At 38.4% G+C, this 24,547-nt stretch overlaps 1 protein-coding gene and 2 non-coding genes across 3 annotated transcripts; 2 read left to right on the top strand and 1 right to left on the bottom strand.

The window, feature by feature from the left end:
• Positions 1-2,140: 2,140 nt before the first annotated feature.
• trnaq-cug (transfer RNA glutamine (anticodon CUG)) lies at positions 2,141-2,212 on the bottom strand. Its single transcript has one exon. It is a non-coding gene; the product is annotated as a tRNA-Gln (tRNA).
• Positions 2,213-9,926: 7,714 nt separating this feature from the next.
• Positions 9,927-15,211, top strand: LOC134326455 (uncharacterized). Its single transcript, XM_063008627.1, has 3 exons — positions 9,927-10,128; positions 11,547-12,942; positions 13,269-15,211. The coding sequence occupies exons 1-3, from the start codon at positions 10,083-10,085 to the stop codon at positions 14,971-14,973; spliced, it is 3,147 nt and encodes a 1,048-aa protein (XP_062864697.1). The 5' UTR covers positions 9,927-10,082; the 3' UTR covers positions 14,974-15,211.
• Positions 15,212-24,163: 8,952 nt separating this feature from the next.
• Positions 24,164-24,235, top strand: trnaq-cug (transfer RNA glutamine (anticodon CUG)). The gene has a single exon. It is a non-coding gene; the product is annotated as a tRNA-Gln (tRNA).
• Positions 24,236-24,547: the final 312 nt, after the last annotated feature.

Here is a 24,547-nt window from a genome sequence, read left to right as displayed (position 1 = left end):
TTTTTAGATCAAGTAGAGGAAAAAAATATGGAATCACTCAAATCTGAGGAAAAAATTATGGAATCACTCTGTAATTTGCAGTTTAAAAACAAAACATCTGCAGCAGATTAGATTTGCTAATTATTCTTCAGTTTAAAAAGAGTGCTTACACCTCGGAGAGCTGTTGCACAAAGCAGATTGTCATGAATCATGGTTCCAACACAAGATATGTCAGTTGAAACAAATGAGAAGATTATAAAACTCCTTCAAGAAGATAAATCATCGTGGAATGTCGCAAAAGATGTTGGTTGTTCTCAGTAGGCTGTGTTTAAAATCTGGACCAAGTACAAACAAAATTGGAAGGTTGTAAAAGGGAAGCATATTGGTAGACCAAGGAAGACATCAAAGCATCAAGATAGAAAACTTAAAGCAATATGTCTTGAAAACAGAAAATGCACAACAAAGCAAATGAGAAACAAGTGGCCGGAAAGTGGAGTCAATGTCTGTAACTGAACTGTAAGAAATCACCTAAAAGAAATGGTATTTACTTACAGAAAAGCCAAACAAAAGCCATCATTAACACCTAAAAAGAAAAGAACAAGGTTAAAGTAGGCTAAAGAAAAGCAACCGTGGACTGTTGGTGACTGGATAAAAGTGATCTTCAGTGATGAATCGCGAATCTGCATTGGGCAAGGTGATGATGCTGGAACTTTTGTTTGGTGTCTGTCCAGTGAAATTTATGAAGATAACTGCCTAAAGAAAACATGTTAATTTCCACAGTTGTTGATGATATGGGCCTGCATGTCGGGTAAAGGCACAGGGGAGATGGTCTTCAATAAATGCCAAAGTCCACATTGAAATTTTGGACACTTTTCTTATTCCATCAGTTTGGTGATGATGACTTCATTTTTCAAGATGATAATGCATCTTGCCATAGGGCAAAGGACGTGAAAACTTTTATTCAAGAAAACATATAATGTCAATGGCATGGCCTGCAAATAGTCCGGATCTCAATCCATTTGAAAATCTCTGGTGGAAATGGAAGAAAATGGTCAATGACAAGGCTCCAACCTGCAAAGCTGATCTGGCAACAGCAATAAGAGACAGCTGGAGGCAGATTGATAAAGAATACTGTTTGTCATTAGTTAACTCCATGCCTCTGAGAGTTTAAACCATTATAAAAGCCAGAGGTGGTGCAACAAAGTAATAATGGTGCAGTGTTTTCTAATGATTCCATAATTTGTTCCTCAGATTTGAGTGATTCCATATTTTTTTCCTCTACTTGATCTAAAAAAAAGCAATTGTGACTGACCACAACTATTATATTTGTTTCTTTTTTTATTGTTTCTTAAATGTCAAAAGGTTGACATTTTGAGAAATGATAGTTTTGTGGCATGTCTGTGATTTATTTTTTTTCTACAAAATTAAACAATTGAAAGAACATCCTCCAAGAGTGGTGATTCCATAATTTTTGCCAGGGGTTGTATATATATTATATTGTTCACTTTTATAATTATTATTCTTATATGCAATTATATGTTATTTTCTATATATAATATTCATATAGTTGTCATTTTGGTTCACTTTTGTAATCTTATTTATAATATTCTGATTATTATTATTATACTACTTGCTGCAATTATTTATTTATTTATTATTATTTATTTCACAATCTGTAGTTAATCTGTAGCATAAATCTACTATTTTATCTATGCGGATGTGAAAGGAGAAGAAAACGGTAAATAAATAGTATCGCAGTGCTTTGGGGGCTATTCCGGCCCAGTTACGGGAGAGTCGGCGGAGATCTGGCATCCGGATTTGGGCCAGTGTATTTGGCCCGATTCTGGGCAGTCATTCAAAAAGAGTCAGAGCCGACACGGGCTGCCGGCACTGAACCAGATGCGGCAGGCTCGGCTGGCAGGAGCTGCGCCGGAAGTGAGCCACAATTACAAGGCTAGCTGGGCTATAACACTACTAGTGCTATTATGATATTTAAGCTGGATGAATGGATGGAAATTAACATGTCATTTAAGGTGACTCTAAACTAGCACAAGCAATTGAGATGCTCTGTTGTACTGCACATGCGCTGAATGCTAACATCCTGAAACTGCTAATGTTTCTCAATCTTGGACCTCACACCGGGCCCCAAATAAAAGCAGTAAGGTCCCACCGAGATTTGAACTCGGATCGCTGGATTCAGAGTCCAGAGTGCTAACCATTACACCATGGAACCCTGACACAACAATAACTAAAAGTAATGATTCGTCATTTGCTGAGTAAATAAAGCCAAAAATAAAAATAAACACAACTTCAGATTTTACTTTTACATCTCAAGTTATTTAACCTTACGTGATTGATATAATTGACTGAAATCAATTGAAAAAACTATTTTGAACACTAAATAAAACTAATTTTAGTTAAACATTGCCACCCAAGTATCAAACTCACAACAAAACGTTCTACTGTTGAAAAATGGCACTAAGTTCAGGACGCAGTTGGCCGGTAGATGGCACTGTACACAATGACTTGCGCTTTGTGTTCTAATTTCGGCATAAAGCAGTCAAATGTGAAACACTACCCAGCTAGCCTTATAATTGTGGCTCACTTCCGGCGCAGCTCCTGCCAGCCGAGCCTGCCGCATCTGGTTCAGTGCCGGCAGCCCGTGTCGGCTCTGACTCTTTTTGAATGACTGCCCAGAATCCAAATACACTGGCCCAAATCCGGATGCCAGATCTCCGCCGACTCTCCCATAACTGGGCCGGAATAGCCCCCGAAACACTGCGATACTATTTATTTACCGTTTTCTTCTCCTTTCACGTCCTCATAGATAAAATAGTAGATTTATGCTACAGATTAACTACAGATTGTGCAGCAGAAAGTATTTTATTGAGATAATTGCAGCAAGTAGTATAATAATAATAATCAGAATATTATAAATAAGACCAATTACAAAAGTGAACCAAAATGACAACTATATGAATATTATACTGTATATAGAAAATAACATATAATTGCATATAAGAATAATAATTATAAAAGTGAACAATACATATATATATATAAAGAAGTACAGTTTGTTTGTTTATTAGGATGTATATTTAGTATGTATACTCTTTTTCTATCAGCTCCACTAACCATATAGTTTACTAACCATTTACTGACTTTCCCTATGGGATTAATAAAGTTATCTATCTATAGGTGCACTTTGTAGCTCTACAGTTCCACTGTCGTCCATCAGTTCCTCTGGATACTTTGTTTGCCACCTATTACCTTATTCTTCAATGGTCAGGACCACCACAGAGCAGGTATTATTTAGGTGGTGGATCATTCTCAGCACTACAGTGACACTGACATGGTGGTGGTGTGCTAGTGTGTGTTGTGCTGGTATGAGTGGATCAGACACAGCATCGCTGCTGGAGTTTTCAAATACCATGTCCACTCACTGTCCACTCTTAAATTATACACACCTGCTTTGTTGGTCCACCTTGTGGATGTAGTCAGAGATGGTAGGTCGTCTGTTGCTTATTATTGTATTACTATTATTGTTGTTGTTGTTCTTGTTGCTTATTGTAGCTTTTAAGTTAACGTTATCCACAGTATTCAGTGAGCTTCAATTATTTAGCAGCTGTTGTCTAATGCTAGAAACTGTTAGCCTTTTAGCTAACTACCTGAAAAGTTTCAGTTCAGACTACCAGTTAACCTGAAACTCACTAGATAACATTACCTAACAGTTTCAATTTCCAAATTGTTCTCTATCTTAATCCAAAACTCATTAATAGACTTTCTGCTTACTTTTTGCTTAGTAAAAAGTTGTTGAGATTAAATGTTTATTTACCTCACACGAACGAACGATTCCTCTTTTTCAACGGCTCGCGTCGCACTGTTGCTATGGTGACGTTGTTCCGCCGGCGCTGAATCAGAGACTGGACGCTGGGCCACAGCCGGACAACCAGCATCGGCGCGCACACTTTTCTACGAGCACCAGCCAAACCCAGCTGTGGTAACAACTGGGCCGGATCTGGCTACATTGATTCTGGCCGATTCTGACACTCGGCCGACTGTGCCGATAGAAAAGTGGGAACTGGGCCAGATGATTGTGCTAGCTGGGTATTGTCTTCTCAGCATTGGTAACAGTATTTTTACCTAAATAAAACCAGGTTCCACCGAGATTTTAACTCGGATCGCTGGATTCAAAGTCCAGAGTGCTAACCATTACACCATGGAGAAACAAAAGAAGAATTAAGCACAAAGGTTAATAATTACACCATTTACTTCACGTGTTTTTTTATGTACTGTTTATGGTATTTAAGCTGGATGGATAGATGGAAGTTAACATGTCAGACATCCCAAGTTGCAAAAACTCATTTCAGGGAGCTAAAAACAAAGCTAAAAACCTCTCGCACACAGCAAAGGATATGGGTGATAACAGAACTTTTAGGAGCTGCCAACTGAGCTACTAAACTAACTGTTCTTGTCACAAACACATTAATGTGTACTACATAGTGCACCAGATAGTGTGCAAGATAATAGATTTATGTTCCCTGCATAGTGCACTAGACCGTATATTAGAAAAGAATTTATGTTCCTTACTAAGTGCACTACATAGTGTACTAGATAATAAACTTATGTTTCTTACATAATGCTTTAGGTAGCGTATTAGTTAACAGATTTAGGTTCCCTACATAGTGCACTAGATAGTGAATTAGACAATTGGTTTATTTTCCCTACACAGTGCACTAGATAGTGTATTACATAACGGACGCTTAGCTTCTGCAAGATGATTGGAGGATCAGTGGAAAGGCTAAATCCCGTTTTGATTGACAGCTAGTTTGAGCGCTACACCGTCACTTCTCAAACTCAAACTCAAAAGAAGCTTTATTGGCATGACAAATAGGGACATTCGTATTGCCAAAGCAATACACTTCATTAGTCACTTAATCACTGGGAGCTTCAGTCCCATCACGGATTTTGCGAGTGAAGTCGAAAGACAAACTGCTGCAACCCATTTCAGGTCATTTTCTTGTAAAAGGAACAGAGGGCAGAATTTATGTGTAAATACATTGACAAATTTTATGATGTAAGCCGACAATGAGCTTCCCCTCTTTGAAAGACCAGCAGCTGCCACTACAGTATATTAGACAATTGATTTATGTTTCCTACACAGTGCACTAGATTGTATATCAGATAATGGATTTAATATGCGATCGTATTAAAAAGTCTGTGTCGCCTTTGTGCGTGCGTGTGTGTGTGTGTGCGCTCTTAAAAAATTTTATTCACTTACAAACTGTAGTGGGTTTTCACTGCACATAATGAACTAATTAACACAAAATCATTTATTAGTCAAAGCAAATTGATGATACATTCACCTCATAAATCATGATACACTGCTCTTCCCTACATGAAAGTAAGTACAAACTATCGGTATCAGATCCATATCGGCGATACTGGCCCTGTATTTACTCTAAGACTGCAAGGGAAGCTCAGCTTCCCCTAAAATGTCAAAAATTAAATGGTCAAATATGTACAGTTGTGTTAACATTTCATTGACTACAAATGCGTTAGAACACGTTCATCTCGAAGACGAGTTCGTTCAGAATCAGCTACTTATCACAGATCGACTCGATTTTGTTAACTTAACTCATACGTTCCCGGAGCGTCAATGCATTTCCCCGCAGACGCTGAGCGTCTCTTTGCTTCTATGAGGGCTGTATGGGCGGGTTTTCGGAACTCGCCGGTCATTGGATAAATGCCACTATTTTGTCCCGCCCCCGGACGCTCAACGTCTCTGGAGGTGAATAGGACTGTGGGCGGGTCTGGACGCTGAGCTTCTGCAAGATGATTGGAGGATCCCGTTTTGATTGACAGCTGTCGCTGGGAGCTTCAGGCCCATCGCGGATTTTGCGGGTGAAGTCGGAAGACAAACTGCTGCAACCCATTTCAGGGGAGAATTTATACATTTATAAATAAATAAATTGACAAATTTTGTGATGTAAGCCGACAATGAGCTTCCCCTCTTTGAAAGACCAGCAGCCGCCACTGATCGATATCAAATTTTGCAGTATCGCACACCACTAATACAGATGTGCTAATGGAGATGTTTTACTGCTAAGCTGCTGTTCAACTCCAGTCCAGTTGGTGGCGCTGGTGCGTCTTAAGTTGTTCTGCCAACCGCCATTAAACATCATAAGAAGAACAAGAAGCTGCTGTGTTTGTACTGTAGAGCCTCATCTGTAAGTAAAATATGTATTTAATTATAACCCTTATATTTAATTATAACCACATTCTAATTAATAATAAAACTAGAGTTCATAATAAAACATCACTGTGAGGATTTGAGGAGCTTTAACTTCAGTTTTATTTAAACACACAAACTATTAGCTGCTCCGCTAACTGTTAGCACCACACATGATTCAGTACTGATGAACCGATTCCATTGAACCGATCTACCAAAATGAATCAATTGAGCGGAACTGATTGAGTTTCTTCATGATTAAATCTCACAGTTTTATATAAACACGTGATATTTTTATACTTTGTTTATAGTTGAACTTTGTTTACAGGTGAACTTTGTTTACAGTTGAACTTTGTTTACAGCTGAACTTTGTTTATAGTTGAACTTTGTTTACAGGTGAACTTTGTTTACAGTTGAACTTTGTTTACAGTTGAACTTTGTTTATAGTTGAACTTTGTTTACAGGTGAACTTTGTTTACAGTTGAACTTTGTTTACAGTTGAACTTTGTTTATAGTTGAACTTTGTTTACAGCTGAACTTTGTTTATAGTTGAACTTTGTTTATAGTTGAATAGTCTGTCTGTCTATTAGATCTTTAATAATGCAGTCAGCAGAAGAGGGAGACGTCACCCCTGTGGATCTACAACATGAAGAATTTCAGAAGAAAATAATACAAAAGGAGGATGATGATGATTTCTTCTGTAAGTAAATATAGAGCATGATGCCACTTTTCCACCAGACAGTGAGATACAGTACAGTGTCTGGATTTAAGTTTGAATCTAACTAGTATTTATTTATGATTAGAAAATCAAACCCACAACCTTCAGTTTCCTCCAGTTGTTGAGATTCTTCTTCTCATATTGATGAATTTCAGGTGAAGTCACTTTAATCCCTGCAGAACATGTTGCTTCTGTGGAACTGCTCTTCTCAGAGGACCAACAGTGTGGAGGTTTCCAGATGAAGCCTGTGAAGAAAGAAGAACCTGAAGATAAAGATGAACTCAGTAAGACTTGAGCAAAATCATTTCTCCTAATTTGGTCGTGTCTGAATGTCTTGTAATATTTTAGTATATTTAGTGCATAAGTGAGCAGGTGAGTGAAATGAGGAGACAGAAGATAAAGAAGATTAAACAGATCATGCTGACTGTACCGTGTTTACACTAGTATATAATTACAGAGTAATGCCAGGTGAATACGAGTGGCTGAATGATTGGGTAATGAATGAGAAGAAATAAAGTCGAGTATATAAGCTGATATATTCAATATAGACGTGATTGTTTGTGCTGATGGTCCTGGAGAGATGAGTCTGCACCTTCCATCCAGATCTTAACTGTCCTCATTGTGGCTCTCAGACGTCTGATGACTTGGGGAGCAGGAAGAAAGACTGGTGATCAGACGGACCCAGGTGGGGGAGGGGTGGAGCTTTGTAGGCATCAGCTACATTTGTGTAAACTTGGTCCAAAATTTTTAGTCCCCTTCTGATGAAACTTTGGAAGTCCAGATCTTAAATTTATTTATTAGGATTTTAACGTCATGTTTTACACTCTTTGGTTACATACATGACAGACACACGGTAGTTAATCGTTACACAAGGTTCATCTCTTCACAAATTTATATCACACACAGTCATGGACAATTTAGTGTCTCCAATTCACCTCACTTGCATGTCTTTGGACTGTGGGAGGAAACCGGAGCACCCGGAGTAAACCCACGCAGGCACGGGGAGAACATGCAAACTCCACACAGAAAGGACCCGGACCGCCCCACCTGGGGATCGAACCCAGGACCTTCTTGCTGTGAGGCGACAGTGCTACCCACTTAGCCACCGTGCCGCCCCCAGATTTTAAACTGCAGTGATTAAAGTCTCCAGAAAAATAAAGACTCCATTTATAGCTGCATTAGCTTTAGCATCTGGAGGGATATAAACTGCAGCAGTAACAATGCAGGAAAACTCTGGTGATTATAATACCTGGTTATAAAGGCTCTACACGTTATAACCAGGTATTCCAGGTCAGCAGAGCAGTAGGTATTAACTATGGCAGAGTCCATGCACCATGTTTTGTTTACATAAAGGCAAACACCACCACAGAAGCTCTTCATCAGCTCTTCATTAGTTCCACCACGCTGTGGTTTAGCTGCAGTCCATGAGCCTCTTTTGTGTCAGGGTGGATGGACGGTTCAAAACAACACTTACAGTGGTATAAATTAATGTCCAACAGCATCTGTCTGTCGTATGTGTAGTTCACACGAGTGATTCAAGTGAAAACGCAGTAAATTTCCAAGTAAATAAACACTGGATTGCTAAGCTTGGTCAGACACTGAGGTGCATGCGCCACCATCTTACCCAAGGATGGAAACGTGTATTGTAAAGACAAAAAGGACCGTCCAGACTGTTATCAGCAACATGTGCTGCCTTCAAGACGTTGTCTTTTCCAGGGACGTCCAGCATTTTTTAACAAGCCGATGCTGCACACATTAGAAAGGCATGGCAATGGAAGAAGAGGGTGCGGGTACTGGACCGGCCTGCCTGCAGTCCTGACCTGTCCCCAATAGAGAACGGTCCCAACTTTTTTTGGAAAGTGTTGCAGGCCTGAAATGCAGGAATGGATGTTTATTAATAAATGAAATAAAGTTGAGCAGATAAAAGATAAAACATCTCAGCTTCATCCTGTCTGACATCAAATCAAAGTCAAAGTCTGTGTTTATATTATTATTTGCTTTTTCCATACTGTCCCAACTTTTTCTGATTTGAGGTTGTATTGTTATTATTATTATTAAATCTACTGAAACCCTGTTTGAACAAAGGTTTATAGGTCGTGTTTTTTGACAGATAGTATAGAAGTACGTGTTAGTTCTAACTTATGCCAAGTTCACACTACACGACTTTCCAAGTCGTCAGGTCGCTGTACAGTTCACACTATACGACTGAATCTCTTGCACTCTGGAGTCTTTCAGTCGGTGTATATTTCACACTACACGACTGATCGGCGATAGGGGGGTTTCACACTACACGATCCATCACCAACTGGAATCGCAGGCGAGCTTTTCTGGTCTCCCAAACTACGTTTTGTCACAAAAACACACGCGAGAAGTGACGAGTTTTCCTTCCAGACATGGACGTCAACATAAAGCGAGCTATTCGAGTTGTTTGTGCACTGATATGCAGTGAAAAAGCAAGAAAGAAAAAAAAAAGAATCTGGGTGAAGGAGTGGATTGGGTTACGTGGCCAACAGGGATTATCTGTTCTGCAGAGAGAGTTGCAGGTAATTATATATTATGTAAATTATAATATTATGCGTAAACGATAAGGTTACAAATACTGTAACGCTCGTGTGTGCTTTCATCCATTTCTTCGTTCCAAACCCGTGAAACTTTTTCAGTAGCCATGCTTGTTGTTATTTTTCACTCCCCTCCCCCCGGGTTTAGCCTCATCCCGTATCTTGCGTTCTCATTGGCTGTTCGACACAGCGAGTTGTGCGAGTCAGATTGTATATCTGGCGTGCTAGAAAACTCATCTCGCTCGGCGAGCGCTCGGCGATCACTCGGCGAGCCAGTCGGGTCGAGTTGTTGGATAGTTCACACTTTGCGACTGAGAGCCGAGTTTTGATCGCCGACTGAACGCTGAGTTGCTCCCGACCCGGAAAATCAATCGCCGACCAGTCGCCGAGCGAAATCTGGGCAAAAATCGTGTAGTGTGAACTAGGCATTAAGTGCTTAATAAAGAAGTTGGTCGTTACTACCAACAATAACAAACTTATTTTTCTTCTTTCACAAAACAAAGACATTTCAGGTGAAGGAACCTCGATCCCTGTGGAACACGTCACCTCTGAGGAACACCTCACCCCAGAGGACCAACAGTGTGGAGGTTTCCAGATGAAGCCTGTGAAGAAGGAAGAACCTGAAGATAAAGATGAACTCAGTAAAAAAAACATTTATTATTGAATTTATTTGTGTCTCAGTTGAACATTTACTAACAATCTTTATTTACTATTTATAATGTTATAAATGTATTTTATTATTTATAATGTTAAAAATGTATTTTATCATTTATAATGTTATAAATGTATTTGATTATTTATAATGTTATAAATGTATTTGATTATTTATAATGTTATAAATGTATTTGATTATTTATAATGTTAAAAATGTATTTGATTATTTATAATGTTATAAATGTATTTGATTATTTATAATGTTATAAATGTATTTGATTATTTATAATGTTATAAATGTATGTTATTATTTATAATGTTATAAATGTATTTTATTATTTATAATGTTATAAATGTATCTGATTATTGATAATGTTATAAATGTATTCATTATAATTAGGGCTGTCGAAGTTAACGCGATAATAACGCATTAACGCGACCTCAATTTAACGCGATTAAAAAAATTAGTGCCATTAACGCAAATTCTAGTTCATGTTGACACTTGACTGGTAGAACAAACGTTTTAATGTCGGACTTGCCACCGTTTTTCATTTGCGGTTTGTTAACATAATGTAACCGATCGTGGTAGTGATGCACTTGCATAATAAAGAAATAAATACACGCTATATTCACAAATTGTCGGGAGCAGAACACTTTATTACACTTAATTAACTTCTTCTTCTGTACCGAATACCGGAAAGCTGAGTCGAGCACGTTAGTTCATGAACTATGGAAGCCCCAAAGGGTCAAAACACACTCACTTCGTGTAGAAACGTCCATCAAACCATCGTCACGATACAAGCACAGACAAGTCTGATACAATAACTACGCCTTATCCCACCTAAAGCACCGCTGATCTACAATGTTTGCTGATGGAGAAATTCTAACCTACAATCTGACATTTACTGCCTAGTATGTGAGTGAATAAAACTCCCTTACAGTTTTCTCTTGTCCCAGCAGTTTTTAACATCAGTACATTTAGCATAAAATGTGTTCAGCATTGTAATTGTAACATTTCACTTAAAAATCCTTGTTTTCTATAACATTTACACAGATTTTTTTTAATGCGATTAATCGCGATTAACTATATGAAATTCTGAGATTAATCGCGATTAAAATTTTTAATCGTTTGACAGCCCTAATTATAATGTTATAAATGTATTTGATTATTTATAATGTTATAAATGTATTTGATTATTTATAATGTTATAAATGTATTTGATTATTTATAATGTTATAAATGTATTTGATTATTTATAATGTTATAAATGTATTTGATTATTTATCATGTTATAAATGTATTTATTATTTATAATGTTATAAATGTATTTGATTATTTATATTGTAATAAATGTATTTGATTATTTATAATGTTATAAATGTATTTGATTATTTTCTGCTTCAGAACTGAACAAGGATTTCTGCTGCTCCTCGTGTCCACGTTCCTCTACAACCCAAAATCAGCTCCACAATCACATCAAGAGCTGCAACCATGATAAATATGAGACTCTGGTGAAGATTAAGACTGAACATGAGGATTTGACGTCCACCAGAAGCTCCAGTAATCAGCAAACGTCCTCTGGTACTGTCAGCATTAACACCTCTCTCAGTCCCACACTGGAAGAAGGAAACGTCTGCTCACAGTGTGGGAAGAGCTTCAGGTTCCTGAGTCATCTCAAAATACACCAGCGCATTCACACAGGAGAGAAACCATATCTGTGCTCACAGTGTGGGAAGAGCTTCAGTTCCCGGGGTGCTCTTAAAATACACCAGCACATTCACACTGGAGAAAAACCGTGTCAGTGCTCACAGTGTGGGAAGAGTTTTAATACACAAAGTAAGCTCAAAATACACCAGCGCATTCACACAGGAGAGAAACCGTATCAGAGTTCACAGTGCGGGAAGGGTTTTAATACAAAGAGTGATCTGAAAAGACACCAGCGCATTCACACTGAAGTCAAACCATATAAGTGCTCACAGTGTGGAAAGAGTTTTAATACAAAGAGTAATCTCAAAATACACCAGCATATTCACACTAGAGAAAAACCGTACCAGTGCTCACAGTGTGGGAAGAGTTTTATTACACAGAGTGAGCTCAAAATACACCAGCGCATTCACACTGGAGAGAAACCGTATCAGTGCTCACAGTGTGGAAAGAGTTTTAATAGACAGAGTGTGCTCAAAATGCATCAGTACATTCACACTGGAGAGAAACTGTATCGGTGCTCTCAGTGTGGAAAGAGTTTTAATCAACAAAGTCATCTCAAAAGACACCAGCTCATTCACACTGGAGAGAAACCGTATCAGTGCTCACAGTGTGGGAGGAGTTTTACTGAACAGAGTAAACTCAAAATACACCAGCGCATTCACACTGGAGTGAAACCGTATCAGTGCTCACAGTGTGAGAAGAGTTTTAACAGACAGGAATCTCTTAAAAAACACCAGCGCATTCACACTGGAGAGAAACCGTATCAGTGCTCACAGTGTGGAAAGAGTTTTAATGGACAGAGTGATCTCAAAAGACATCAGCGCATTCACACTGGAGAAAAACCATATCAGTGCTCACAGTGTGGAAAGAGTTTTAATACACAGAGTAATCTCAAAAAACACCAGCGCATTCACACTGGAGAGAAACCGGATCAGTGCTCACAGTGTGAGAAGAGTTTTAAAAGTGCAGAAGAAGTTTTAGCTGAATTGGAACGACTGGAAGAAGAAGAAGAATTGCAGGTATCAGAAGAAAGTGACTACGATTCGTTTGAAGAAGACGCTTTTTTTCATGGAGAAGATGCTGTTCTTGACTAGTAAGTACATTTTTATTTTTTTATACCAAATTCACATTTGTGTTGTTGCATTAAGATGAAATTATTGTTTTCCAACTTTTATAACTTTCAAAAGACTATACTGTTGTTTCTTATAGTTTATTATATAATTCTTATAGTTTATTATTACATTTACATTTACATTTTTAGCATTTAGCAGACGCTCTTATCCAGAGCGACTTACAGAAGTGCTTCTATAGTGAACATTTCATATTATATAATATAATAAGGACTCTAAGAATGTTGTTACAGCTGTGCATTTATTACAAAAACTTATGTTGTATTTTTCTTTTTGTGTTTTATAATAGCAATTCTGAGGATTCAGGTGATGACTGGGTGCCAGCTGCTCAGACAAAGAGAAAGAGGCATTCTTCCCCACCCCACCCTGAATCCACATCAAGGACCAATCACGCAGATCCAGAAAGTACTGTGACGTCTGTCGAAGAGGTGCCAAGTACTTCATCCACCCACCTCCCAACAATACAGAAGACCAGGTCATCAGCAACACGTGCGAAGAGGCAATCAAGAGGACGTTCTCACCGAGTTCCTGCACAAACAAAAAGGCCAGGCAGTGTTTCTACAACCGAAGATGAAGATGATGTTTGGCATGACATCACTGATGTTGATGAGGCACCCAGCATTCCAAAGTTTTTGCCAAAGCGACCTCCAGGGCTACAGCTTCTATCGAACACTGTATATTCCCCACTGCAGTTGTTTCAGCTGTTTTTCAGTATATCTGTGGTGAAGACTATTGTAGATAACACCAATAAGTATGCTGAGATCAGAGCAGCTGCAAATCCATCTTACAAATGGATTCCTCTCAGTGTTAGAGAATGCTACAAATTTATTGCATTGGTAATATACATGGGGATTGTGAAACTAAAATCTGTTGCAGACTACTGGTCTGGAAAGGAATATTACCGCCTTCATTACACCGCAAAAGTGATGACAGGCAAAAGATTTCTGGCAATCTCTAGTAACCTGCATCTGTGTGACCCAAAAGAGGACGAAGATAACACAAGGAGAAAGGGAACCTCAACATATGACAAACTTTTCAAATTGAAGCCACTGTATACAGAGTTGCTGACAGCATGCCGGACATATTTTCAGCCGGACAAGGACATTTCGATTGATGAGCGGATGGTAGCCTCTAAAGCAAAAATTGGCCTGAAACAATACATGAAGGCAAAGCCAACAAAATGGAGCTACAAAATGTTTGTTCTGGCTGATTCAACCACAGGTTACACTTGGAATTTTTTTATTTATGAAGGCAAGCAATCCGTTTGCTCAGGCCAGGGACTGAGCTATGACTCAGTTATGTCCCTCATGGATTTTGCCCTTCTTGGCAAGGGGTACCACCTCTACACTGACAGTTTTTACACAAGCCCCATGCTCTATTTGGATCTCCTGAAGAAGGAGACTCTTGCTTGTGGTACCATCCGTACCAACCGGAAGGGGTATCCAAGAACAAAAATCAATGATCTCACCAGGCAGGCAAAGAGAGGAACCATCCGCTGGCACAGACGTGGACAACTTCTTTTTGTAAAGTGGATGGACACAAGGGAGGTGGTGGTGTGCTCCACAATGCACAAGGCATATGATGGTGACACAGTGATGAGGAGAGTAAAAAATCAGGAGGGGGTTTGGAATAAAGTGAATGTTCCAGTTCCTGCAGCGGTCAAGGATTACAACAGGCACATGGGTGGAGTCGATTTGTCGGACACCTTGATTTCATATCACAATGCCTTACACAAGACAGTCAAGTGGTACGAGACATTATTTTACCATTTCATTGACATTGGGATTGTAAATAGTTTTATTTTACATCAGCAAATATCAAAAAGAAATGCACAAGAGGCTCTAACTCAGAAACTCTTTAGAGAGAAACTGATGTCGGAGCTTGTGGCCTTTTCAGGGGACACCACCCAGGATGAGTCTGCTGCAGGACCCTCAGGTGAAACAAAACAATGCCTGCCAGCATATTACAGCGATGACAGTACAGCTGGCAGGTGAAAATGTGCCATGTGCAAAAGGTCTGGTGAAATTGTGAAGACGCCAGTGTACTGCACAAAGTGCGATGTGGCCAAAAGAAACTGTTTTTACAAATGGCACAATATGGGGCACCACAAAAACCTGTAAATATTTGTACCAAAAAATGTAAATAGACATTGTAAATACAGTAGTTTTGAGTTGATTGTATTTTTTCTATGATAATTTTGATATTTTTTCATAAAATTTGTTTTGCTAATAATTCAATTGTTCATTTCCTAATATCAAGTGTACTTTGTGAATAAACAGCATTAAAATGTGTGTATGCCCTTCAGACGGAAAACACACAAAAATAGGCTGGTCAGCCAAGGGGTAATTTACGTGTATGTAAAACATGGAGTTAAATACACATGCAGTAGTATAATTAAGGTAAATTAACTACCTAAAAGAGTTTCAATTTAGTATAGTTTAGTGCATTTAATCCAATTAAAGTCGAGCTTTTGTATAATTTTTGTACAATTACAGTATAATTAGCACATTTTAAGTGTATTGATCATTAGGGTGACAATAATACACTTTAGTGCACTGTAGCCTACTGAAGATTAGTATGCTTAAGTATACTTCTTTTTACTATGGAAGTAACTTTATGAAAAAAATACACTTAAGTAAACCTGTATAATGTATTAAAAGTGAGCTTTAAGTGAGTTACTACAGCAGTTGTTTAACATACTTTGCAAAAATATATTAAACATGTATTTGAAGACAAGTATATAACTATATTCAATTAAATGAAACTTGATTGTAACTAAACGTATACTTCAGGTTAATGTATTTATTAAAATTATACTTTTTGATACTTTTATACTTAGATGAATCTTAGTATTTTTTTCACTAGGGACAATATCAGCTGCAGCAGAAAGAACTGAGAAACAGGTAAAATATTATACAGTTCTCTTTAACAAGTAACAACTCATTAGTTCTGTTTATATTTTATACATATCTTTATATTTTATACATATATTTTATGTTATACAGCTCTCTTCAACAAGTAACAGATAATTTATAGTTATGCTGTGTATAAATGACAAACATTTAACTGGAGCAGAATTAGATTATTAAAATGCTTTTCTATTCTCTAATTGTACAATTTATTAGGTATGTTTACCTTTTATAATTATATTATTGTTGCACCAGTCCAAGTAATAAATTACAGCAGTTTGTAACCTTGTAACTTGACATCCCCTAAATTCAAAATCTTTGAATTCTGACACCTTTTGTTGAGAAATTTGTTCTCTTAAACTTGATTATTGTTAGCTTTTATTCAAACATGTTGGGGAGAGCCAGATACGCAACACAAACCACATCACAAGCAAATCATCCTCTCCTGTCTTCCCAGAGGTCTCCTTTTTATAGATGTTTTCCCCTGGTGGTAGCTTTGTGCATCTTTGTGCATCTTCCACAAATCTGTAACATAGAGAAAACCCCCCCTACATAAAACACATTATGACCCATAAAGTCGTAACACTCGGGGTTCTGAGAAATTGTAAGAATCAGAATCAGCTTTTTCGAGAGTCTGTTTTAGTACAATAAGTCATGTTAAGTTTTGTGCACCGGCACCCCAATCCATAGGAAATAATGACACAGCAGCACAAAAGCGGTTTCGTCACTTCTCATGTGAATGCGCCAGTACTGAACAGAATACGGTATTCCACGATCAAGCATCTCCACGATTAAAAGCTATAAGAAAACAATAAAGAAGAAAAGGTAAGATGCAGCTTTTATTGTATTTTTTATTGACTTTTAACTGTTTTTAATTGTATTTCACTGTTTCTATATTATATTTGTGGTATTTTTAGTGTATAAGTGACAAAAACAACCCCATTAATTTACATTACACTAAAATACAGTATATGCAGTTCCACGGGATCAATTAACAAGTTTCCTAAACATGAGAAAAAATACCTTAAAACTCAACATTTATCCATTTAACATGTTTCTGGAACATTTTACAATGTTTACAGTGTAAATTTGCTCTTGTACCAACTGTTTTCAAATCCCTTGTAGTCATGAGTTTCAGAATGAGTGAATATTTACATAAATTAATAAAGTTAATAAGTTAACCTGATAAATATTTAGTTATTTTTGTTGAATTCAGGTCAAAGAGAATTTTACAAATCACTGCTCTGCTTTTCTCTTACATTTTACTTACTGTCCCAACTTTTCTGGATGTTTGATTCGTATTAGAGATCATGAAATACTGTAAATGTTATTTGGTGAAACATCACTGTGCTTCATCATCTTGTTGTTTCTCTGTGAACATTATCTGTCTGGATGTAGAATTTTCAGTCTCTCTCGGCTCCTGCTGGATCTGCAGAATCAGTCGCCATCACAATCAGTCATGAGAAGTGTGAGAAGATACCAGATGAAGGTGAGTTCAAGCCCTCAGTGTTCCATTGTCTCCAAAATGCTTCAGTACTCAAACATCAAACAAAACAATCAAATCCACCAACATGAACATTTTACATCTAACAACATCATTTATTTACTCATTAACCCAGTACTGGTCATGGTCACAGTGAGTCCACGATTGAATGAAATACACTCACACTTAATCCGTTACTCAAAAATAAGGTATTTTTACACAAACACTGGGAGAACATGTCAAATATTTATTTACTTTTAATTTTAACTGTTGATTGTACTGTTACTCTTTCTTCAATGAAGAATGTCCAGATACCTCCTGAACCTAAAATCAGAGAAGATTTTCTACAATGTAAGTTTCTCACAAGGACACAAACGTACACAATGCAGTGAAAAAGTATTTGCACCCCCAGTACACACATGTCTATGTGTAGTGTATGTGTAATGTATGTGTGAATATCAAGTGTTTGTGTAGTGTGTGTGCAGTGTTTGTGTGTTTGGTGTTGAATACTGTTGCTCTGTATCTTTGGTTGTGCTGTGTTTCTGTGTTTGTTTGTGTGTCTAGTGTCACACTCTTTCACACATACTTAGACATACACACACTACACACACACACTGTACACACACTCTCTCTCTCTTCTGTGTTAATTGGTTTATTTTGTGTTTCCTCTCCAGATGTTTGTTGGTTCACACTGGATCCAAACACAGTAAATAAAAACCTCCGTCTGTCTGAGGAGAACAAAGTGGTGACCTGCAGTAGAACATTACAGTCGTATCCTGATCATCCAGATAGATTTGATAATTACCCCCAGGTTCTGTGTAGAGAGAGTGTGAGTGGACGCTGTTACTGGGAGGTTGAGTGGAGTGGGAATTATGGGGTTTTTATAGCAGTGTCATATAAAAGCATCAGCAGGAAGGGATTCGGGGTTAAGTGTTGGTTTGGATGTAATAATCAGTCCTGGAGTTTGTTCTGTTCTCCATCCAGATTTTCATTCTGGCACAAATACATAGAGACTAAAATTCCCATAATGCCGAGTTCCTCTAGAATAGGAGTGTATGTGGATTACAGGGCAGGAACTCTGTCCTTCTACAGCGTCTCTGATACAATGAAGCTCCTCCACAGAGTTCACACCAGGTTCACTCAGCTCCTCTACCCGGGGTTTGATGTTGATTATGGATCAGAAGTGAAACTGTCAGATTTAACAAATTAAATGTAAAATTTACATGAAAGTGTAACATTAAACTGTTTGAGTGATTTTAGAATCTGTGAGGCAGTGATACATTTATGAAGATTTTCTTTTCCTAGGCTGTTTAGTACATTAAGCCACATGAGGTGTTTTAGAGTCTCCCGGAGAAGCTGATTCTCACCTGATTTCTCCTGAGCTGTAAAACACAAGTTTAAAAGTGAAACCAGCACATGGTGAGGAATAATACAGCAGAACTTAGATATGTGGGGATGGTTTCAGAGGGGAATTGATTCTTTCACAGAAATAGTTATTTGTATTGTGGTACGTTCGTTCAGCCTTCATCAGTTTATCTCTGCTCACTCAGCATACAGCAGTTTAGACCTGCCCACTTATCCACCAATTTGCCTCCACGATGAGCCTGTATAGAGAGAGAGATTTGATTTTTAAAATTACATTTTGTTACAACGTTCAAATATACAAATTACTTTTTAAAAAACTATTTTGTACAGCAAACAAATATAACAATCACATTAAACATTTAAGTGCAATTCATTCTCAATTAAAGTACATAATGCTTTTCTACAACACCATGTTTTTACATTATTTAATGTCATGCATCAGTTTATAAAAACGATAATGTATCAATATTTTACACTTAACCAGAGCATAAAATAAAACTACTGCATCATGCCCAGGTTGTTTTTCTATCTTGTTTTTCCTGCTGCTACAAATGCTCATGTTGGTTTGATCTACAATAAAATTCAGTAGAATCAGTAAAATCTGTATGATGTGGTAATATGAGATTTTGTAACCATGTTGGAAAAATCTGTGATGTCGCCCTCTTGTGGTACTTTTGGAGAAATGAAAAAAAAGTAATATGATGTGACTCCGACAACCACAGAAGTTGTTCAGTTTTATGTATTCATCATTCACTCCTTCATCTCCTCCTTTGCATTTTTTAAAGTTTTCTCCATTTTGCACTAATTACTAAACTTGTGTTTTTACTTTCCCGGGTGTTTCTGTGGTATTTGTGTGATTGGCTGAAAGTCCTGCCAAGGATACTGTGGGTCACTGCAAGTGTTGCTAAGTCCTCAGAAAGGAAAGTTGCTATTGGCTGTCCTAAAAGTAGTTAGAAGTCGCTAAATGACGCCATCGCCTAATTTGCATAAGGATTAGCACATGTGATAGGTCTATACAAGGACGGATTAAGGATAGTCTGGGCCCCTGGGCAAAGAGTTTATCATGGTTTTGAGCTATTTTACTAGGACATTTTTCTTTTTCTGTTATGAATGATTTGTTTTGTATCAATTCATCTGCCAGGCTCATGTTCAGATCTGAAGGATATGCTGCAGCGAGTGAGTTAGCCTTTAAAGTGAGCTCACTGTTGGACATATTGTCAGGCATGAAAAGAACATCAAATAGCTCAGTTATGTGTGTGTATGCATTCAAACGGTGGTTGAGACAGGACACAAGTTTGTCAATGACAACATTGAAAGTTTCGATCCGAAACTTGTCCTTTCCGTTAAATGCTACACCTGGCTCTGCACTATCATCAGACATAATTTTGCGCTTCTTTGTACGCTGGAGGTCATGCCTGTACTCTTGGGAGACAGCAGTGGTGACATTTAAAGCTGCCCCTTCAAACACCTCAAAGTTATCTCTCTGTGCTGCCACAAAGTCTCATAAAGACAAGAGAAGTTGTGTAGCTGTACATATGTCAATATCATGCTTCTGCAGCTGCAGGCTTGTGGCTTGGAACCTCTGTAGTATTGTGTCCCAGAAGTATCTCCAACGTGTCCAATTTGTCACAGAGTGCAGAGGCTTCACTTCGAGTTACACATTTCTCCTCCATATCTTTAGACATTTCATTCAATGCCTCTCTCAGTTGTGCATAATATTTCCAAAGAGCCTTAGTTGACTCAGCTCGTGCGCTCCATCGAGTACCTGACAGTGATTTCAGTGTGAGTTTGATATCAGTATCACGGAAAACCTTTCCCCACCTGTGTGTAGATGATGCACAAAATGTGTACATTGCCTGTACAAAGTCAAAAAAAACATCCAGCTTCTGGGCTACTGTCAACAGCATTGACACCAACTAAATTCAGTGAATGTGCTGCACAGGGGGCATAACAAATCAAAGGGTTTCTTTGTTTAAGATGAGCTTGGACTCCATTGTACTTTCCCGACATGTTACTTGCATGATCATATGACTGGCCCCTACAGTTGGATAAGTCTAGGCCCAGATTCTCCACCATAGCAACGACACACTCTACCAAACTGTCCCCACTATGGTTTTCAATAGGCTAAAAAGCTAGAAAACGCTCAACTACATGTCCGTCATTATTAACAAACCTGAAAATAAAAGTAAGTTGGTCCACATGAGCAAGGTCTGGAGTGGAGTCAACTATAACAGAGAAGTATTTTGATTCTTTGATCTCATTAACAATTGCCTGCTTTGTTCTCTGTCCCATCAAATGGATAAATTCTTCACACACTGTCAATGATAAGTAGGACACAGAACCTTTTCCCTTACCTCCAAACCTTTGGAGGTGCTCAGCTAGGAATGGGTCAAATTTGGCTAAGAGTTCTATGATGCCCAAAAAATTACCATTGTGGGCTGATCCTAATAGCTCATCATCTCCCCTGAAAGCAAGTCCCCTCTCCCCCAAAAACTGGATGACTGCAACAACTCTTTTCAAAACTTCCCGCCAGTATTGTCTTTCTGCATCAATTTGTTTTGACAATATCAGAATCAATTGTTGCTGTGCCTCTGGAGCGATTACCAATCGCTGACCAATCCGCTCTGAATGTTTCCAGTCAGAAAATCCATGAACAAAAGTATTGTGCTTACTGGAAAAAAGTTTGCAAGCAAAACAATACACACAGCCAGTTGAAGGAGAGTAAAGTAGCCACTGCCTAGTCACAGTTTGCCCGTTGGGTAGAGAGCAACTGAGTATAGAGCATTTGTAAAGCTCCTACTGGTACCCCCAATGCCTCTATCCCTGACTGAGGCTGGGTACTTAGCACTATTGTTTTGAAATGCAGCTTCTCCTCTACTAACAAGAATCGACTTGGCTTGGTCGGTAATGGTACTGGGCCATAAAGCAGGGTCGTTGACCGTTTCACACCAGCAGTTGGGGTCCTTGCCATCCTCTTTTGAAAAACGACACTCACACGATGCAGCTGGCTGGTCTGATTGTGGGTCTGACACACCTGCAACTTTCCTTTCATGGTCTTTCTGCTGCTGGTCTGTGGTAGCCTGGCAGGGCTGGCATTTCTGCTCTGCACCTGACTGGGTCTGCAAAGGTACATAGTCACTGACAGGTGACACTAAGCCAGTCACATCTTCATTGGTAGAACTCTGATCACTGCTAACATTAGCAATACTTGTCTCACTCATATCCAGCGGTTTCTCAAAGAAGTTTGAGATCAAAGGAACGCTTCTCAGGAAATCTGCCTGATTTGCTTCCTAAATCTTTTTTGCTTTTCTTTTTGAGGCACCACTTTTATGTTTGGGATCCATGTTATTAATGGCAAGTGTTTCTTAAGATGCAAATATAGAAGCTTGTCTTGCAAATTCCTATTCCTATCCACTACTTACTATGTTGTTTCTATGTTGTATGTTCAGGAAAAAAATACAATCACAAAATTGTAGAACCAGATACAATATGTAATAAAAAAAGGCTGACCTATAACTATTTAGCTATAAATTGTTGTTATTGTAAATGTATTGTATGTATGTACTAATATTATAAAGCTTACACTTCTACTATTATCAATAATGTAATATGCAAATAACAATAAGCTTTTAAAAAAGCTGTAAGTTGCTAGTTAGCAACGTTACACTAGCCTTGAAAAAGGCTGTGAACCTTTCAAAGTTTAATATATTATATATAGTAATATAATATTATATCATGTAATATAATATAATATAATATATAAGCCTTTGAAAAGACTATGAAAAGAATGTAACAGAATATATGCAATATAGTATAGTATAGTATAATATTAAAATATTTATATATATTATAAAATAATATAATGCAGTATAAAGGGCAATGAGCCTTTAAAAAGGCTGTTGGTTGCTGATCTGGTAATAGCAAGGTAAAAGTTGTAGTAAAAGCACAGAGCAAGTTCGCAAGCTGAACTGTCTGAATGTGAGGAGTTTTGATACTGGCAGGGGGTTTTATATAGATCTTGCATATTCACTTGGAAGTTCTCGCAACACCTGATTGGCTCAGCCCCCGTGGGAATTTAGGGCAATGTAACAATTTTTCACCACTGAGTGAGAGAGTGGGGGAGGGGCAGCCACTATCTACTACAAAAAATGCTGTTTTGTGAGAGTGTGTGTGTGAGAGAGAGAGAGAGAGGCATGGAGAGGGAGACAGGGGGAAGGTTTTGAGTATATTAAAAATGCTGTGTTAATGATATTAAATCAAGTTTAATTATTGTCGAGACCCCTTCACACTGCCTTGAAACATGTCAAGTCATGTCAAACTGTCATTGAATAGTCATTGAATAACAAGCTGAATAAAATATGTTTTCCAATAAATAATCCTCAAACAAAATATCAGGGTTACACGCATACGCAGCCACAGCTACTACAACAAAACCACTTGCTGTTTCATCATCTGTCACCAAACCAAAATTGTGCTACTCAGTAAAATTAGCTTGCAGTTCTGTTGTATGAAAAGGCACTTTTCCTTTCATGCATTCCTTTAGAGCTAGAGTGACCACTGGTCTCTTTACTGTTGTTTATTAAAGGGGAAACATGAAACTAGTCAAATGGCTTGTTGTTTTCACATAAGTGAAATCACACCCTTGGCCAAATTCACTCAATTTAATCGGTGTCAAAGATAGCATTCATCAGACAAATTGCTTGTCTTAAATTTAAATAATTGCAAAATTGCTAAATTAATTTGTGTCTCTGCGCTTAAGAGAAATTGAACATAAAACTTTGAAACAATACAAATTCAGAAACATTAAGTTAGGGCCTGAATCGCATATTTGCAACAAAACGTCTGTTATGAAATATGGTAGCTTGCCTGGCAATTTGTAGGTCCCTAGAAAGTCAAGGAGCCATGGTAAACGACTTCTATGGAAGTCAAGGGCCCCATAGCAGGGGCCCTCGTGATCAAGGGCCCTCTAATGGTATGCCCTGCTCTTCTCTAGGGCCCCCTGGTAGGGGCTCTCATAACCAGGGCCCTCTAAAAATATGCCCCCCTCTTTCCTAGGACCCCTAGGGTCGCCTCATCCATTTTCATAAGGGGCCCAAAAGCATGGCTAGGGCCCAAAAGCATGGCTAGGGCCCCCAAAAGCATGGCTAGGGGCCCCAAAAGCATGGCTAGGGGCCCCAAAGGCATGGCTAGGGCCCCCAAGAGGCCCTGGGGTCAAAGTCCCTAATAGTCAGAGGATCCTTAAAATGGAGGGCCATTTTAAAAAATATATTGTATCATAAATGTTGATAGGCATCGCAAAATGTTTTGGGCCAGGGCCCCCCCGGGGCCCCCTGACCTCAAGGGCCCCTGGGCGCTGGCCCCACTGGCCCGGTCAGTAATCCAGCCATGGGTGTAATTATTAACCTTTGTGCTCAATTCTTCTTTTGTGGTTCCATGGTGTAATGGTTAGCACTCTGGACTCTGAATCCAGTGATCTGAGTTCAAGTCTCGGTGGAACCTGGTTTTATTTAGGTAAAAACACGGTTATCAATGCTGAGAAGACGATAGTGTTTCACATATGACTGCTCTATGCTAAATTAGAACACAAAGTGGCAAGTCATTGTTTACAGCGCCATCTACCGGCCAACTGGGTCCTGAACTTAGTAGTGATGGGAATTTCGGCTCCAACAGCCGTTCTTTTGGCTCGGCTCACTATAAAGAGCCGGCTCTTTCGGCTCCCAAGTGGCTGCTTAGATTTTTTTGTTGCTTAAATTAATTTATTACCAAATTACATGTAAAATGAATTAATAATGTAAAAAAAACATTGTATCA

The sequence above is a fragment of the Trichomycterus rosablanca genome, chromosome 14, assembly GCF_030014385.1.
Source record: "Trichomycterus rosablanca isolate fTriRos1 chromosome 14, fTriRos1.hap1, whole genome shotgun sequence".
NCBI classification, from domain to species: domain Eukaryota; kingdom Metazoa; phylum Chordata; class Actinopteri; order Siluriformes; family Trichomycteridae; genus Trichomycterus; species Trichomycterus rosablanca.
This window is presented reverse-complemented; position numbering and strand designations above follow the sequence as displayed.